Source organism: Ascaphus truei, chromosome 4 (assembly GCF_040206685.1).
Source record: "Ascaphus truei isolate aAscTru1 chromosome 4, aAscTru1.hap1, whole genome shotgun sequence".
Lineage (NCBI taxonomy): Eukaryota > Metazoa > Chordata > Amphibia > Anura > Ascaphidae > Ascaphus > Ascaphus truei.
In genome coordinates this window covers 127,234,791-127,254,753 of record NC_134486.1, presented here as the reverse complement: position 1 = coordinate 127,254,753, position 19,963 = coordinate 127,234,791, and the positions used below count along the sequence as shown (strand labels likewise).

Below are 19,963 nucleotides of genomic sequence, written 5' to 3'. Positions count from 1 at the left end.
AGGTGTAATCTAGAGGCCCTGGCAATGCCTTTTGAAGTGTGTATTGGATTCAAATTCCTGTGCCAATTCCTTCTGACAACAGTACAAATCACTTTTATCTTTGGCACAGGAACTTGTGATGCTACAAGATAGCAGTGTGTGTGTGTGTGTGTGTGTGTGTGTGTGTGTGTGTGTGTGTGTGTGTGTGTGTGTGTGTGTGTGTGTGTGTGTGTGTGTGTGTGTGTGTGTGTGTGTGTGTGTGTGGCCAATAAAGAATATCACTTGTGAGCACATTCACATGTCTTAAGTAAGGGTCCCGCTGCTTCAGACGACCCGCGCGGACGCGTGCGCGTTACTCACCGGACATGAGTTCCTCCAGAGCCGGCCCCAGTCCCCCCTCCCTGCAACGCGTCAGCCAGCAGGGGATACACGAGGATCGTGATCCCAAGCGGCGACGCGTCACGTGGTGCGGCAGGGAGCCAATGAGGAGGCAAGGGGGAGGAGGGAGTGCTGGGGAGGTTGCGGCCAGCTCTGGCTGCTGAGCTCGTCTTCTCCCTGGGGAGGAGAGACGGCGGCAGCAGCAGATTGGGGGGGGGGGGGGGTCTGTGCAAAAGCATGACGGCTCCGGCTGGAATCCTGTCTGCTGCCGTTTTGGCCGTGCCATGCCCTTCCCCCTCCCCCGCCGAAAACCGGCTCACCCAGTGTTGGGCTGCTGTCCCCCCATGGGTACTGAGCGCTGGGGTGTGTGGGGGGGACAGCAGCCCAACACTGGGTGAGCCGGTTGAACCGACGGGGAAGGGGACAGCACGGAGAGCCCTCTGCTCGAACCATGCCCCCCCCCCCCCCCCGCTCCGGCTCTGCTCCCTACAGACCGCAGGTAGCGAGCAGTCAATTGCCTGTCAGCGCGCTGCCTGCATGCAGTGCGGGCGCGCTGACTGAGGGAGCGGGGCCTTAGCCTTAGGCCCCAATGCGAACGGCCGCGTGCGCGCGGGCCACCAGCCCCTTACCTTCTGCCTGTCTGTCCCTGCTGCCTCCTTCCGATGAGGCTCACTACGCGCTGTGACACATCAGCCGCCAGGGGATGCAAGAGGATTGCGATCCCAAGCGGTAACGCGTCATGTGGTGCGCTGGTGAGCCTATCAGCGCCGGGGGCTGGAGTGAGCTTCCCCCACCTCCAAAAGGTAGGGGGGGGAAGTGTGTATGTGTGTATGTATGTATGTATGTATGTATGTATGTGTGTGGGGGACGGACGGACCGAGGGGGAGGGGGGACAGACGGGGGGAGGTGGACGAACGGACCCTCCGCTCAAACCACGCCCCCCCCCCCGCTCACTACAGACCGCAGTAGCGGTCAATTGCCTCTCAGCGCGCCGCCTGCATGCAGTGCAGTGCGGGCGTGCTGACAGGCAGCGGGGCCACAGCCTTAGACAGGTCGGCAACCCTGCTTTTCAACCATTATCATCTATCATACAGTGCTTCCACTGCAGCAAGGGATTATGGGAAATTACATGCAAATAAACAATTTTCAAGGCCAATTTGCAACGCCAGTACAACCAACCTCACACTGATGAGACCCATTAAAGTTGAAACATGTCTGTGAGTGGTTTGACTGGCTTTGCATCTAATCCCATGCTGTGCTTAAAAGCTGTGTGAACAGCAGAGCATTTGCTTATATGGGTTCCATGTGAATGGATTTCAGGCAAAAGGTGACTCATTGTGTGCTCATTTGCATGTCATTTCCCAGAATCCTTTGCTGCAGTGGAATCACTGTATGATAGGTGATAATGGTTGAAAGGCAGGGTTGCAGACCTGTCTGAGGCTGAGTTCAGACAGGCTACGATGCTACGTGCGTGCGCACGTTCGCCACTCTTTCGCTTTGGTGGATGGGAGTTTTCAAACTGAAAACGACACTTGAAAAAGACAACTGAAGTTGTGATTTCAAGCAGCAGCCGCATCACATGTACTTTGCCAGCCAATCACAAACACACACACTTTGTTTCTTATTTTTTATTCAATGGCTGACGTGGTCCCGCCTCCAATCGCATCTTTCTGTCTGCTGGGGATGAGCACACATCGCCCAGCAAAGAGGCGCGGATGCGGGGTAGCGTAGCAGCCTATCTGAGCTCAGCCTTAGGCTGCGGTCCCAGTCACTGCCACAGCGCACGGCTCGGCGTGCGCTGTGCGCGTAAGCACCGCCCCTCAATGGGGAAAGGCCCAGTACTCACCTTCACGCTGAAGGTGCAGCTGCGCCCTACTGCAAGATTTTTTAAACTCAATGAAATTGAGTTTAAAACTTGCGACGGAGGCGTGGCCACGCCCCCACCGGCGGTTCACCCAATGAGGGCGAACCTGACACGTGACGTGATGGCCACGCCCCTGCAAATCCCCGACCACGCCCCGTCCCGTCGCAAGCTCCCTCTTCTCCTGGAGACCGCAGATCGCGGTTAGCGCTGTGCACGCCCCGCCCCCCCGCCGGGCGCGCGTGTCACAGTTATGACTGGGACCGCAGCCTTAGACATGTGAATGTGCTCACAAGTGATATTATTTATTGGCTATATGCTGACGGTGGAGGTTTTTTGTCGCCTTTTTCACCCACCATAACTTAAAATATGCATATATGCGCATGGGTGTCCGCAGGGGGGGGTAAGGGGGGGGCGCTTGCCCCTCCTGGATCACTCGCAGTCCTGGCGTGCCTGTCAAAAAAATAAAAAATCCTCGTGCGCAGTGCTGACACATCCTTCCAGTCGCCCCTGGCAACCAGATTGTACCCGCTGACGATCCCTACAATTCCCCTGCCGGACTCCCCCCCCCCCCAACCTGATTGGCTGGCGCTTTGCCAGGATTTTTTTTTTTGGCTCGCAGCCAGGCTCTGAGCTGTGAAGCTGCCATTTCTTATGTTCAGCATAGAGCAAGGTAGCAATGTCCCATGTCCTCCCATGCTTCTCCCCTGGCCTCCTTTGGCCACCTCACTGGTCTCCCCTGGTCCCCCCACGGCCTTCACTGGTCCCCCCACGGCCTCCCCTGGTTCCCCCATGGCCTCCCCTGGTCCTCCCAAGACCTCCCCTGGTCCCACCATGGCCTCCAGAGGTCCCCCCACGGTCTCCCATTGTCCCCCCATGGCCTCCCCTGGTCCCCCCATGGCCTCCCCTGGTCCCCCACGGCCTCCCCTGGTCCCCCCATGGCCTCCCCTGGTCCCCCCATGGCCTCCCCTGGTCCCCCCACAGTCTCCCCTGGTCCCCCCAAGACCTCCCCTGGTCCCACCATGGCCTCCAGAGGTCCCCCCACGGCCTCCAGAGGTCCCCACACGGCCTCCCATTGTCCCCCCATGGCCTCCCCTGGTCCCCCCATGACCTCCCCTGGTCCCCCCACGGCCTCCCCTGGTCCCCCCACGGCCTCCCCTGGTCCCCCCACGGCCTCCCCTGGTCCCCCCATGGCCTCCCCTGGTCCCCCCACAGCCTCCCCTGGTCCCCCCATGGCCTCCCCTGGTCCCCCCACGACCTCTCCTGGACCTCCTCTGGCCCCCCACAGCCTCCCCTGGACCTCCCCCTATGTCTCCTCTGGTCTCCCCCTCTCCCTCTCTCTGTCACCCTGCCTCGCTCTCTCTGTCATCCTGCCTCGCTCTCTCTGTCATCCTGCCTCGCTCTCTCTGTCACCCTGCCTCCCTCTCTCTGTCATCCTGCCTCGCTCTCTCTGTCACCCTGCCTCACTCTCTCTGTCACCCTATCTCGCTCTCTCTGTCTCACACTCTGGATCTGGATATCTTATTTACCCTATATATCTTAACTGTACCTATACATGTACCTATACTGTACCTACACCAAAATAACCTATACTGCTTTCTTCCAGATCTGAGTCTCAAGCTTCACACGGGAGAAAGCGGAATTCCCCCTAACGCAGAAGACTTTCTGCACTTAAGCGCCAGAGTGACATGGCAAGTTCTACAGGCACCCACCAGATCCGGCAACCCTGAGTAGCTGCTCTTTTTTGATGTCATAACTACACTTTCACAATTGCTTTATTAACCTGCTTTCTCAAATTTGCTTGAAAATGTACCATTTGCACACTTTTTTTCAAAATTTTCTCGGGGGGGGGGGGGGGGGGAACCCCCCTTATGCTGGTCGGGCTCGCTCGCCACGGTGCACTCACCACCACTTTTACGCCGGGCACTGGGCGTTAAAATTATGCCCTCCCCCTGAAAAAATTTCTGCGGACGCCCATGTATATGCGTGTGTGCGCGCACACACACACACACACACACACACACACACACACACACACACACACACACACACACACACACACACACAAGGAGTTTGAATGCAAGTAAAACAGTGATTTATGTGCAGATCAACATTTCGTCTTTAATTCAAGTCTTAACTTCAAGATAACTCTCGAAGTTAAGGTGTGAGTTATAGCTAAAAAAAGCGTTTACCTGCAAATAAATCACTGTTTTACTTGCATTGAAACTCTTGTGAGTGTCTGAGTTTTTCAACAAGATTATTTAACCTTCATCCAGTAGCACCCAGGCAAGGCACTTCAGCTTGAAGTGATGAAGTCACTGCTTGTGACGAAACGCGTCAGGACGCTACGTTGTACGTAGTGACGTCACTCTCGTGCGCTGGCACGAAAGCAAAGTCACGGCTGCAGCTAGCACCTCCAGGTGATTTACGGACACTTTACCAATGGGGGAAAGCAGGGAGCTCCCTGAGCACAGCACCGCTGGAGTCCGGTGGGTGAGGAGTTGTTCAGGACCGTGTTTGCAACTCTCTACGGTTGAGCTCACAGGTGCCTCCCAGTTATCGTGACACTGGCAGTGTGCATGCCTTTCTATTTCATTATACATCAGACTGGTGATTATTCCCCGCTGGCGAACGGACTGCTGAATACCCTGACAGTGACGTCACCACTATTGAGATTTGATCTCATAAATGCTGTAATATATTTGTCTTCTTGTGAGTGCAAGTCCAAGAGACCTTCTTTTTTTATACATCATTAAATTTCCTATACAGTATTACGCTATGGAGCTTGCGCTTATATATATATACACACACACACACACACACACACACACACACACACACACACACACACACACACACAATCAAACAAGTAAGTAAAGAGTACCCCAAAAAACAGAAGTAAAGCTAATAGATAAAGCTTCTGGTGGTGCTATAGGGAAAAATATTATAAAGTACAAAAGAAAAAAAGGGCTTAAAACAAGCACTCAAGTTACCGAAAAAATAGAAAAGAATTGATTGAAACAAGTACAAAAGGACAATATATACACAAATAGACAGCACGCTAAATAAAATAAAAACTCATAAAGTACAGGGTGCAGACGGAACTAAGTGGGCCCAAACAACCCCACTGAAGATCAAAGAAAACCCAAAAAAGCTCCAGCACACACTGATTGATAGAGAAAACGAAAAGAGTCTCGGAATAAGCCAACATTAAATAGCGATAATAATAGAACAATGGGTATCACAAATAGGAATGCTTAACGACTATAAACACAGAATATATGGTTCTTAAAAAGCACAACAGTAGGGGGGAAAAACACAGGGAAGGGGAGTGGGGAAAAAAAGGAAAACTGCTAACAAAAAAAAACCTATAAAGACAAGGGGCAACGTTTCACGGTAACGACACTTTCCTCAGGCCCGTTCCCTTGGGTCCAACGGAACCACAAGGTACTTCCCTTAACCCTTAACTCCCCTACAAGACACAGAATAGCCAACTCAGAATCAGCTTAGAATAAAGTCCTGATCAAACATCTGCAGTATAAGCAATAGTATATGTCAAACTAAAACCGTCCTTTTTCTGTATGATTATCAGGCTGCTCTCTCTTCCTCTCTTCCAAAGTAAAAGCCACTTTTTTTTTTGGACCCAAGGGAACAGGCCTGAGGAAAGGATCGTTACCCTGAAACGTTGCTCCTCTTACCCTCCCCATTGTCTTTATATGTGTTTTTTTTTGTTAGCAGTTTTCCTTGTTTTTCCCCACTCCCCTTCCCTGTTTTTTCCCCCCCTACTGTTGTGCTTTTTAAGAACCATATATTCTGTGTTTATAGTCATTAAGCATTCCTATTTGTGATACCTATTGTTCTATTATTATCGCTATTAAATGTTGGCTTATTCCGAGACTCTTTTTGTTTTCTCTATCAATCAGTGTGTGCTGGAGCTTTTTGGGGTTTTCTAAGTAAAAAAGGACAGTTGGTGAAAAGAAATATACAGACGATACAAAGGAAAGGTCAACATAAAGCGCTCAGAGAAAGGAGAGACCAATACAGAAATCGGACGTGCCTTGGATACAGTATACCTCGCACAACAATTATTACAATTCTAAAAGATAAGGCAAGAATATTAGAACAGATTAAGGGCTCAGCTCCTATGCAAGGCACAACAATAAGGCAACGTGCTGGGCATATTGCTGAGGTAGAATAACGCCTCATCATATGGCTGGAAGATCAATCCCAGCGTCATGTGCTCATTAGTTTAGCCATAATTCAGGCCCGGGCTCTGAGTCTTTTTGAGGACATTAAGCACCAGCATGGAGAAGGGTCCACGGATGAAACATTCACTGCAAGTGGGGGCTGGTTTATGTGTTTTCAAGACAGGGCAAACTTGCATAACATTAAAGTGACTGGGGAAGCTGCTAGTGCTGATGAGGAGGCAGCTAAAACGTTCCCTGTTAAATTAGCCAAAATTATAGAGGATGGTAGCTATTGCGCTCGTCAAGTTTTCAATGTAGGCAAGACTGGGCTCTACTGGAAGAAAATGCCCAGTAGAAACTAGATTGCAAAGGAGGAAACTTGTATGCCTGGTTTTAAAGTTGCAAAGGACAGACCTACGCTTCTGTTTGGTTCAAATGCTGCAGGTGATTTAAAGCTAAAACCTTTACTTGTTTACCATGCAGAAAACCCATGGGCATTTAAGGGTTATGCAAAGTCCACACTTCCAGTGATTTGGAAGTCTAACCGTAAGGCATGGGTAACAGGGAGGCTTGAGGACTTGTTCCAACACCATTTTATTCCCGCGGTAGAATTACCTAAAATGTTGCTTTTAAAGCATTGCTGCTCCTGGACAATGCTCCTGGCCATCCCGTGTTCCTGCACCACTTGCATCCAAACATGGTGGTGTTCATGCCTCCCAACACCACCTCATTGATCCAGCCGATGGATATGGGGTTATCGCTTCATTCAAGGCCTACTATCTTAGGCAAACATTTGCCAAGGCCATCCGACCAACTGATGTGGAAGGAGGTCCAACCTTAAAATAATTTTGGAAGGGTTACAACATTCTCCATGCAGTAAGAAACATCGGAGAGGTATGGAATGAGGTGAAACAAACCAATTTAAATGGTGTTTGGTGTAAATTGTGCCCTGACTTGGTCTCAGCTTTCCAAGGCAGTACAGAGACTGTTGCAGAGGTTACTGAAAGTGTTGTGCAAATGGGCAGAGATCTGGCACCACATTCAAACGAGTTGAGCAATGAAGACCTGCTGCAATTAGAATAAGAAAAAATTGAAGCTGAAGAGGCACAACAATCTGCACAAGATATACAACCTCGTAAATCATTAACAACAAAAATGTTGTCTGAGGCATATAAGCACATTGATAATGCCATGGCCATATTTGAGGAAAATGAACCCAACATTGAACGCAGTTCTTCAATCAGTCGAGGGATGTCCAACCTAATCAGCTGCTATAGAGAGATCTACAGGCAGAAAAGGAAAGGCTCTGTCCAGACTTCATTAAAGAGCTTCTTCACGAGGCACAACTCTTCAAGTCCACCTACATCACCTCCAAGAAGTTCTTCCCTATCCCTTCAAGATACCTCCCTATCACCTTCCTCCAATAATTGATTTTTTGTGTGTTTTATATTGCTCATTCTGTACAGTACAGTTTTATTATACAGTTATGGATTCAATAAATAGAATATTGACATCATAATTTATGTGTGTGCTGCATATCTTATTGCCTGTTTAAAATATTTGGTGACATCAGATGCATTGTAAGGAACCCCAACCCTCTCTAATAGCGCGTCTGAGATTAACTGCATTGTAAATTCTTCTGTATTTGATATAATTTTCAAATGACCTGAAAATTGCAGGGAACCCTTAAGACAGGGGTGAGCGCAACTTTGGGGGGGGGGCGTGTCGGTTACAGAGGCCCTACGCTCTTCCCCAAAACATTTAAATAAAATGCCGGGGGACCACACAGGAACTCTGTAACTAACTTACCGTGATTCCGCCGGCTGATGATGCCGCGGGGTCACGTGACGTCACATGACCCCCGCTGTGTCATTTAACTCTGGTACACAGGTAAGGGGGGGGGGCGCGAGCACTGGGCAAGAACAGGCAGGGGGACGCAGAACAAGAAGTTTGCGCGCCCCTGCCTTACGGGATGGCTGCAGAACCCCAGTGTTCCTAGGAACCGTAGGTTGAAAAACACTGATGTATGTGATAAAGATGGAAAAGGCAAGGTGTACTATAGCACATTTTGAATAACCGTTTTTGGTCACAAATGTAAGCTTTTTGTATCCTTTGACCAACACGAACATGGTAAATCTGCTGCAAGCTACATGCACAGAGGCTCATGCGTAAAAAACATGTTTGTTTGTGGGTTTTTTTCAAATATATACGTTTGTGGGTTGACTAATATTTTTGGCATATAATCATCGCAAGGCAAAACATTTAAAAAAAAAAAGGCGATTTCCACCACAAGGCATCAACTGCAGATAACCTGTACATATTTCAACCTCTGAACAAAACAACGAACAACTTCATCTCAACTTTGTCCTTCCTGCCCTCTCCCTCTCATTTTATGAGCATGTTGAGTGCTATGATTCAGAGGCAAATTAGTCAAATTTGATCATCGTGGAATTATTTCCTGCTATTTAGTCACAAATAACTTCCTCTGAATCCCAGCAAAACCCTGTACATAACCGTGGAAGTTTAAAGTCCCTGACTACACACAATGTTCTTCCTGCTACATAAACAACTGGCACTCTGACCACATACTCAATGGGGCGCGTAATCAACTTTAAATTGTTGATACCCTGTTATCTAATATATAATTAATCATATTGGATGTAAAGAAGGGTGGGTAGCCGTGTTGGTCCTTTCTTCCATGCAGTAACAAAGGAGAGACAAGAAGTAGGTGGTATGATACCTTTTTTGGACCAACAAGTTCAAATGTTACAAGCTTTTGAACCTCTCAGGGTACCCGATGAAGGACCCTGAGAGGTTCGACACCTTGAAGCATATCAACTAGTTGTTGGTCCAATTAAAGGTATCATACCACCCACTCCCTCTCCCTTCTTTGTTATTCATATTGGATGTAGCATTGGGACTTCTTGTCTTTTGTTCTTTACACAAACACCAGTAGCCCTGCTTTTGGCACAAATATATATGGTGTGGTGGGTTTTGGTTCTGAGCTTGCAGGGACAATTATACCCTGTCATCTATGCTCATTGGTATCCACAATACAAAGAATAGCTAGAACAATCCCTTGAGCCTGTTGATGGCCCCGTTGGTACTCAAGGGGGTAAAGGCGAAGCCGATTTTGAAAGCGTTATTGTAAACTCTTTGGGGCAGTGGTTACCTTCACTGCTCGCTGGTTTAATGTATGTTGCACATCCTTGCATTGGCAATCTTTGCTTATCGCTCCAATCAACACTTACATTTGACATCGTTTTTAATTTCTACCGGTGTCCTTTTGATTATTAATACCACTGGGTTTTTAATAGCGGTGTTTGTGGGTCCTTGCTTTACCAGATTATTAGAAGTGCACCTTTGGGTGTGTATGTGTATTTTATAATGTATAGTATCAAGTAAGCTAGGGTTGCGCAAACTTTTCCCCATGCGCACCCCTGCCTGCTCTCCTCGGCACCTCGCACCCCCCTCTCGACGCCGGCGTCAAATGACGTCACGTCGCCATGGTTACATGACATCCCGTGACCCCCGCAGCGTCATTTGACGGGAAGGGAAGTGTGTTATAGAGGCCTTGCGCGGTCCCATTTAATTTAAATGCCTGGGGGGAGAGCGTGGGACCTCTATAACTGCCGCGCCCATCCCCCCTCCCCCAGAAAATCTAGCGGCCCCACAGTTTGCACACCGCTGAAGTAAGCAATAACAGGCACTCCAAACAGATATAATCAGAGAAAAGTGCATGCATCAGAAAAATCAAATACAATTAATACTTCATCACCACCCTGAGGAAGGTCTCAGAGCACAGCGAAATGTTGTTGTTTTTTTGTACTGGACCTTACTATACTTTTTTGATCATCTAGCAGCTGTGTCTTTCTTTCATCATACTACAAGTGGGTGAAGTATTCATCTTATGAATATATAATATATATATATATTGCTTCATTTTTGCATAGCCAGTATAACCAACAGTCTGATGAGACCCATTAAGGTCGAAACGGCTGTCTGTGGGTAGGTTTGCTGGCTATGCATCTTAACCTTGGCTGTGCTCAAAGCTGTGACCATGCAGCAAGCTTAAGCCTATAGGGAACCATGTTAAAAATTATTTTGAAGCAAAAGGTGGCACTGTGTGCTCATTTGCATGTCCTTTCCCAGAATCCTTTGCTGCAGTGGAAGTGCTGTGTGCTGGGTGATAATGGTGAAAGGCGGGGTTGCAGACCTGCTAAGACATTCAAATGAGCATACAGTAATATTTCCATTATATTTATATTTATATATACACATATATATATATATATACACTTCTTAGTTAAGTTATGGTGAGTAAAAAAAGTGACAAAAAACCTGCACAGCAAAGCAAATAGCAAATGGAAATATAACTGTATGCTCATTTGCATGTCTTAGGCAGGTCTGCAACCCCGCCTTTCACCATTATCAGCCAGCACTTCCACTGCAGCAAGGGATTCTGGGAAATGACATGCATATGAGCACACAGTGCCACTTTTTGCTTCAAAACCATTTTAAACATGGTCCCCTATAGGCTTAAGCTTGCTGCATGGTCACAGCTTTAAGCACTGCCAGGGTTAAGATGCATAGCCAGAAAACCCACCCACAGACAGCCGTTTCGACCTTAATGGGTCTCATCAGTGTGGGGTTGGTAACTACCCCATCCTCATTGCTTCAGCTTTGCATAGCCAGTAACCAACCTCACACTGATGAGACCCATTAAGGTCGAAAAAGCTGTCTGTGGGTGGGTTTACTGGCTATGCATCTTAACCCTGGCTATGCTTAAAGCTGTGACCATGCAGCAAGCTTAAGCCTATAGGGAACCATGTTTAAAATGGTTTTGAAGCCAAAAGTGGCACTGTGTGCTCATTTGCATGTCATTTCCCAGAATCCCTTGCTGCAGTGGAAGTGCTGTGTGCTGGATGATAATGGTGAAAGGCGGGGTTGCAGACCTGCCTAAGACATGCAAATGAGCATACAGTAATATTTCCATTTTATATATATATATATATATATATATATATATATATATATATATATATATATATATTAGTTTTTTCCCGCTCTTTTTTTTATAGGTCAAGCTGTCTGTAAGTCACAATGTAATGTACAGTACATGAAGCTGTGAACATAGATTTCTGATGTAATGAGAAACTTTATGTGAACTTTCGAAAACATGCTGGTTTCTTCTTTGGAAGATGTCAATAATGCACCTAGGTGGGTTGTAAAGTTGATACACAATCACATATGGATTGTTAATGTCACACATTAAACCCTTCCGTGCCCTAATGATGTATGATGTACGTCAAGAAAAGTGGCCCCCCAGGGGCAATCCCTTATGGTGTACACTGTACGTCATTGGCCTCTGCTATTTTTTTTAGCGGTACGTAATCCGCGCTCCATCGGGTACCACACTTAAAAGGGGGGGGGGGGGGTGTCATGTCCCTTCCCTTTCACATACGACCCGATGGCCAACTCCCCTCCACACTGAAAGGGTTAAACAACTAGAGTGTGTCTGTATGAGAGAGAGTGTGTATCTGTATAAGAGTGTGTATGTATGAGAGTGTATGTCTGTATGAGCGTCTGTATGAGTGTGTATGTATGAGTGTGTGTCTATATAAGAGAGTGTGTCTGTCTGTATGAGTGTGTCTGTATGAGAGAGAGAGAGCGAGAGATAGTGTGTCTGTATGAGAGAGAGTGTGTATGAGAGATTGTGTCTGTATAAGAGAGTGTGTGTCTGTCTTTATGAGAGAGAGAGATAGTGTGTCTGTATGTGAGTGTGTCTGTATGTGTGTGTGTCTGTCTGTATGAGTGTGTCTGTATGAGAGAGAGTGTGTCTGTATGAGAGTGTCTGTATGAGAGAGTGTGTCTGTATGAGTGTGTCTGTATGAGAGAGAGAGTGTGCTCTTTATGAGAGAGTGTGTCTGTATGAGAGTGTGTCTGTATGAGAGTGTGTCTGTATGAGAGAGTGTGTCTGTATGAGAGAGTGTGTCTGTATGAGAGAGTGTGTCTGTATGAGAGAGAGAGTGTCTGTGTCTGTGTGTGTGTGTCTGTGTGAGAGATTGTGTCTGTGTGAGAGATTGTGTCTGTGTGAGAGATTGTTTCTGTGTGAGAGATTGTTTCTGTGTGAGAGATTGTGTCTGTGTGATAGATTGTGTCTGTGTGAGAGATTGTGTCTGTATGAGAGATTGTGTCTGTATAAGAGAGTGTGTGTGTCTGTATGAGTGTGTCTGTATGAGAGAGTGTGTGTCTGTATGAGAGAGAGAGAGTGTGTCTGTCTGTATGAGAGAGTGTGTCTGTATGAGAGAGAGTGTGTCTGTATGAGAGAGAGTGTGTCTGTATGAGAGAGTGTGTCTGTATGAGAGTGTGTCTGTATGAGAGAGTGTGTCTGTATGAGAGAGTGTGTCTGTATGAGAGATTGTGTCTGTATAAGAGAGAGAGTGTGTCTGTCTGTATGAGAGAGAGAGTGTGCCTGTATGAGTGTGTGTCTCTTTCTGTATGAGTGTCTGTCTGTATGAGAGTGGTGTCTGTATAAGAGAGAGTGTGTCTGTATAAGAGAGAGTGTGTCTGTATGAGAGATTGTCTGTATAAGAGAGTGTGTGTCTGTCTGTATGAGAGAGAGAGAGAGAGAGAGAGAGAGATAGTCTGTCTTTATGAGAGTGAGTCTGTCTTTATGAGAGTGAGTCTGTCTTTATGAGAGTGAGTCTGTCTTTATGAGAGTGAGTCTGTCTGTATATGAGTGTATATGAGTGTGTCTGTCTGTATGAGAGTGTGTCTGTCTGTATGAGAGTGTGTCTGTCTGTATGAGAGTGTGTCTGTCTGAGAGTGTGTCTGTCTGTCTGTGTATGAGAGTGTGTCTGTCTGTCTGTATATGAGAGTGTGTCTGTCTGTGTATGAGAGTGTGTCTGTCTGTCGTCTGTGTATGAGAGTGTGTCTGTCTGTCGTCTGTGTATGAGTGTGTCTGTCTGTCTGTGTATGAGAGTGTGTCTGTCGTCTGTGTATGAGAGTGTGTCTGTCTGTCTGTGTATGAGTGTGTCTGTCTGTCTGTGTATGAGTGTGTCTGTCTGTCTGTGTCTGTCTGTGTGTGTCTTTCTGTATGTGTCTGTCTGTCTTTCTCTGTGTGTCTGTCTGTCTTTCTGTCTGTCTGTTTGAGTGTGTGTATGTCTGTTTGAGTGTGTGTATGTCTGTCTGAGTGTGTGTCTGTCTGTTTGAGTGTGTGTCCGTCTGTCTGTCTGTCTGTGTCTGTGTGTGTGTGTGTGTCTGTCTGTATGAGTGTGTCTGTCTGTATGAGTGTGTCTGTCTGTATGAGTGTGTCTGTCTGTCTGTCTGTATGAGAGTGTCTGTCTGTATGAGTGTGTCTGTCTGTATGAGTGAGAGAGAGTGTGACTGTATGAGAGTGTGTGTGACTGTATGAGAGTGTGTGTGACTGTATGAGAGTGTGTTTGTGTCTGTATGAGTGTGTGTGTGTGTGTATGAGAGTGTGTGTGTGTATGAGAGTGTGTGTGTCTGTATGAGAGTGTGTGTGTCTGTATGAGAGTGCGTGTGTCTGTATGAGAGTGCGTGTGTCTGTATGAGAATGAGTGTGTCTGTATGAGAATGAGTGTGTCTGTATGAGAATGAGTGTGTCTGTATGAGAATGAGTGTGTCTGTATGAGAATGAGTGTGTCTGTATGAGAATGAGTGTGTCTGTATGAGAATGAGTGTGTCTGTATGAGAATTAGTGTGTCTGTATGAGAATGAGTGTGTCTGTATGAGAATGAGTGTGTCTGAATGAGAATGAGTGTGTCTGTATGTGTCTGTATGAGAATGTGTGTGTGGGCGCGGGCATCTGTGTGGGCGTCGGCGCCTGCGCGAGTGTGCATCTGTTTAAGAGAGCGGAATGGGACATTTGGCCGCGACCAAAGCGTCGTTGGCATTCTGCCACCGGGACATGTTGCCACAAGGCAACTTGCAGCAGGACATTTCGCCTCGATGTCCTCCGCACACCCAACCCGTCAAGCCTGGTCTGCCGCGCCCGACCTCCCACTCTGACAAGCCAGGTCTGATAAGTGCATGTTTAAATGTCGCGCGGGACCGCTACACTGCTTAGACTGGCCGCTCCAACTCGCCATTTTTTTTTGTTCACAACATTTTTTATTGAGCATACAAGTAATCAGCATTTTTACATTGTGCAATAATAAGATTATGATATCGAAGAGCCGATTACGCATGAACACCCAATGTTTTGTTTTTTTGGGGGGGGGGGGCGGGGAAACAAACCCGGCTCTTAACAGAAAAACAAACTTGCTCCCAACTTTATAACTATAACCCCTTTTTTTTCTTCACCCTAATCGTTAAGTTGGAAGCAGCTCAACATTACGGGTATAATATCTGAGATAGATGAAGAAGAAAAATAAGAGAGAAAAAGGGAAAAAACAGAAGAGGAGTAGGACAGAGAAGGGGGGGACGGGGGAGTGAAGGGGGGCGGTGGCGCACCCACACCCCCCTCCCCACCGCCCACCAGGACCGACTTTTTTTTTTTAAATACCCTTCCGTAGGTTCTCAATCAACCATAAGCAATACCTTATATCAGTATAGTAGCCTTCCCCATCAAATGTTTTACAACGCGCCATTTTTAAGTGTCCCACATGAGACATTTAAAGATGGCGCGTCGGAGCAGCCAGTCTAGGCAGTGTAGTGGCACATTTAAACATGCACTTATCAGACCTGGCTTGTCAGAACGGATGGTCGGGTGTGGGATCGTGCACGGCAGGCATGTCCTAGAGAGAGAGTGTGTGTGTGTCTGTATGAAAGAGAGAGAGATGGTGTCTGTATCAGAGAGAGAGAGAGAGAGAGAGAGTATGTCTCTATCACAGAAAGTGTGTCTGTATGACAGTGTGTGTTTGTATGAGTGTGTTTGTATGAGTGTGTTTGTGAGTGTGTGTGTCTGTATCAGAGAGTGTGTGTCTGTATCAGAGAGTGTGTGTCTGTATGAGAGGGAGTGTGTCTGTATGAGAGGGAGTGTGTCTCTAGGAGAGAGAGAGGAGAGAGAGAGTGGGTGTCTGTAATAGAGAGAGAGTGTGTCTGTATGAGAGAGTGTGTATGAGTGTGTGTGTCTGTATGAGTGCGTTTGTATGAGTGTTTGTATGAGTGTGTGTCTCTGTATGAGAGAGTGTGTTTGCTAGAGTGTTTGTCTGTATGAGAGTGTGTGTCACAGATACACCGTGACACACACTCAGTGACAGAGAGCGGCAGACAGATATTTATACAATGTTTTACCAGGAAGTAATACATTGAGAGTTGCCTCTCGTTTTCAAGTATGTCCTGGGAGGTATGGAGGAGGAAGGGTTAGCCAATCCCCTCACCGTGCACCTAACTAAACGCTGTCGCCTAAAAATTATGTCTGGCTCATAAGTATTTAATATTTTTGGCCTCCCTGCCTATAAGTATTTGTAATCTATTTGTTAAAGTTACTTGGGAGGGGTTTGATTTCCTGTGTGTGATGTCACTGTGTGATCAGCAAGTCTTCGTACAGCCAGAACCCCCCTCTCCACCTCCTTTTAACTTTATTGCACCTCCGATGAAGATAGGTTGGGATAAGGGTAATGACTTCCCCATTCATACATTCAACTGTCCCGACTATGTGGGATTGCACCTTTAAGGAACGATACTTGCTAATGCACTTTAACTAACACTGCCCTTCATGTTGTAAAATACATGTTTTTAATCAAATATATTATTTTAGCTTTAAACTGTGGTAAAGCAAGTATATGAAGGAGCCACTTTCAGCCCTTCATTAGTAGAGGCTGAAGCACAGATGTAATCCCTTCTAAGCACAGTTCTGCGGTGCAAACCTCAGCAGCACAGAATGTCCACATCAAATACAACCTGTAGAAAACACAGCAAAGAAAAGTGATACGTGCTTCAAATATTAAACACCGGCACGCAGTAAATTCAAGCCAGCTAGTGTTTAATATGTTGTGATTATCTTTAGTGGAATATCTTGCCTACCATCTGTAGCAGGTGCTTCTTCCTGATGTCCGTTTATATCCTCGGCCTGGACAGCGAACTCTACCTCTTCCTCTGCAATCCCATTGATGATGGCGATTTTACCGTTATTATGTAAAAGCTGCAAAAGCAAAGATGTACATTTACATTTCGCACAAACATGTTTCACAGACAAAAAAAAATGCAATTGTGTATTGACATCACGTAGCCTTACACAGGGCTGCCGGCAGGGGGAGAGAGCCGGGATAAGTGTCCCGGGCCCGGCTGCTATGGGGGACCAGGCCAGCTAATGCAGGAAGTTCGGCCCCAAGTTCTGTGTCCGACCACCGGGGGCCTCCATATGCAGCAGGGCCAGAGCGCCTCTCCACTGCGGGCCCACACTAACCAACCCGCTCACCGCCAGTTGGGTCCAGTCTTTTGACAAAAGATCACCCCACTGGGAAGTCCTTCCCAACTTTCGTGTTGCGGGGCTCAAGTTCCTCTCCACTGCGGGGCTCTACCTGGCCACTGGCCATTCTCTCCAGCTAGGTAAACTATATCCCCTCCCCTGCTCAGCTGCCCAGAGCCCAGGTCCAACACTCTGTCCCGGACCCCGGGAAAGGCTGTCAGCGGACCTGGGCTTGCATTAGAAATGTTTGCATTCCGTGAAGTACTGTGCTATATAAGTACAAACAAATACTGGGATCTATGTATCTACGCCTCCTGGTTGCAAAACTAAAGCAAAAAAAGGCATCAAATATACAAGAGATAAACACTCACATTGAAAACAAAGGGATTTTGTTCTGTGATAAATCGTGTGCAGTAATTTTGCATCCGGATTTGAATAAATCACACCCATTATCTTACGATTTCCCACATGTATTGGTAAGCATAGGTAGTCAACTACAGAAGAGTATTAGGGCTGTTATATACTGCATGCGGCCATGCGTGCCTATGCGAACGCGCGTGCACGTGCCGCATGCTTTTCGTGTGTGTGTGTGTGTGATTTATTAAAAAAAAAAAACATTGGTAAAAATAAAAAAATTATTAGATTTATGCAGACACACACATACATACACACATACACACACACATGTATACATACATATATATACACACACACATATACATACATTCAGCGCCGGTAGCAGTACGAAAAGATGATTTTCCTCATCTTCGCCGCTGTCTGCCGGCTCCCCTCTCCCTGCCGTGCGTGCGCGGCCCTTGTATAGAAAGGCTGACTGACTTGAGCCAACTAAAATTCCAGGCCCGGCACTTTAGAACGTTAGCAGTGTACAGAGCAAAAGCATCAGTCCACTAAGAACTAAGAAACCCTTTACTGTACAGGTAAATTGACTAATGCTGCGGCCACGCTACCGCTGACCGTGCTGACCGCGCGGTGCTTGGCGAGGTTACTTCTAGCAATTTAAATGTAGCTGTCCCCGCTCACGCTCACCCACGCTTGGCGCTTACATTAAAAAAAAAACTGACTTTGAACCACGCTCAACTTGCCTGCAACACCCCCCCCCCCCGCCCCTCTCTGCACGCGCTTGCGAAATAGCAAGGACACCCAGCGCTCATTCTTGGAGAGCTGGTGACGTCACCGCTCTCCAAGCATGAGCGCGGTCAGCGCCAGCTGGGACGCCGCCTTAAGGGGTTCCTGGCGGTTCTGGTTTTCCAGTTCCCCCCGTTCCCGTTCCCTACGGAGCTTACGCCTGTTCTCATACACACCGCCGTCACAGTCCAATGATTCAAAAGAGACAGGTCTACCTGTCCCCAGATTAAAATAAAAACAGCTTGGCCCAGTGTTTCTCCTTTGCTTCAATATTTCAATTGTCCTATCTTTCCTGCCCTACAATCAGACCCTTCCCTCAGCCACAAGCCTTTTCCAACCTAGCTCCACGATTATTGACCTAATTACAGATGTAGCAGCCGTTACCACTAGCAACGCGTTATTTAACAGTACAGCTATTAAAAACTGGAAATGCTTAAGGAGATAACGCAGTGTGTTATTGAACGCGTTATTTTGATCATCATTTCGCGGTAACAACGGTAATAATGTCCGCTGCATCTCTATGTCCCGTTTACCGATTAATTTTGAGCAGATTCCCCCAAATTCAATAACCACCCATGATTCCGCTTTCTCCAGTCCTTTTAGATGCTGTATAAATAAATCTGGAGTATTGCAGTCAGCCCCTTACAGACAACCCTGCAATATGCTGTAAAACTCAGCCATATCTGGAGCAAATCCTGTTATGCAGAGTTAAGTGACATATTTTCACTAGATCTGAATTGTAGATGTAGTGCTAATTTAATCAAAGGTGCCAAGATGACATCTACTTCCCCCAAACACATGGGCTGAAAAGGCTCATTTAAAGCTGAATAAAGACATTAGGATCAAATTGCCCCTTTCCACCTGCATTTCACATCTGTGAGCTGTTAGCTACACAAGAAGTAACATGATCTATATAAGTTGATCATCTTAACTGAAACCTACCTCTGCCATTCTGTTTCAATTAGTAAGGGAGGCATGCGATATAACAGGCCTATGTAAACCAGTCGCACTTAAAAAACATACCTTGGGAAAACTAACCTCCATCCCAAATCAAAGCATTCCAAAATTCCATAAGATTTGGGATCCCTGGATTAAAGCCCCATAACACCAGGGCCAGGTTCAACAATCAATGAGAGGCAAGATCCCTACGAGTCCATATAAGAGTGCCCACTCCACCCTGCTAGGGGGCTCCCAGATAACTAGGTGACTAATAGACCACGGGTAAAAAAGGGGGGAAAGGGAAGGGGAAATAGGTGAACCCCTGCTCAGCTAAAGTAAAAATACTTAGTAATGTGGATAAGGTGCTAAACTGAGAATTGTATAACCAATAAACCAGAAAAGAAAAAGAACTCAGTTCTATATAGCACTCAGTTATCACTAGTTGTGAATGTCAATATTAAATTAATCTTTATTCAAATAAACTATTTAAAATAAATGGTGCATAGAATGGGATGAAAATATGACTAAATACTGGAACCATGCCAGTGGTAGCGGATCGCTACTTGTGAATAGACCCCTATTGTCAGTCTATATAGGTGGCAGTGTCTAATTCAGGGGTGGGGAACGTCAGGCCCGAGGGCCATATAAGGCCCTCGAAATCATTTGGTCTGGCTCAGCTAAGGCAACTGCTATAACCGGGGTCACGCTAATTTAAAAAAAAATGGCCGCCGCGCGCCCGATTGGGAGGTGGTATGCGGCGCCGGCAGCCCTACACGATCCCCAGCAGCCACTGTACTAGCCCCAGCAGTCACCGTACGTCCCCCCGCAGCAGTCCCCGCACTGCCCCAGCAGTTCCCCCCCCGCACGTACGCCAGCAGCCGCCATACACGATCCCCCCAGCAGCAGCAGCAACTACCAGAGGTAGGGGGGGATCTGTGACTGCTGTGTGCCTTTCTGTGTGCCTGCCTGTGTCTGTATGGCCCGCGAACGATGTTATAAATATCCAACTGGCCCTTGGCAGAAAAAAGGTTCCCCACCCCTGGTCTAATTGCTTAATATCCTCAGATTTAGAAGCCGAGGTTTTTGTGTATGAAT

At 47.0% G+C, this 19,963-nt stretch overlaps 1 protein-coding gene across 2 annotated transcripts in view; it reads right to left on the bottom strand.

The window, feature by feature from the left end:
• The window catches only part of AKAP12 (A-kinase anchoring protein 12), a 161,258-nt gene that overhangs the window by 23,746 nt on the left and 117,549 nt on the right, over window positions 1–19,963 (bottom strand). For both annotated transcript variants that reach the window (XM_075596572.1, XM_075596573.1), the window contains exon 3: window positions 16,399–16,516. In XM_075596572.1, the coding sequence (XP_075452687.1) occupies window positions 16,399–16,516 (118 nt within the window). The remainder of the gene's footprint in view (window positions 1–16,398; window positions 16,517–19,963) is intronic.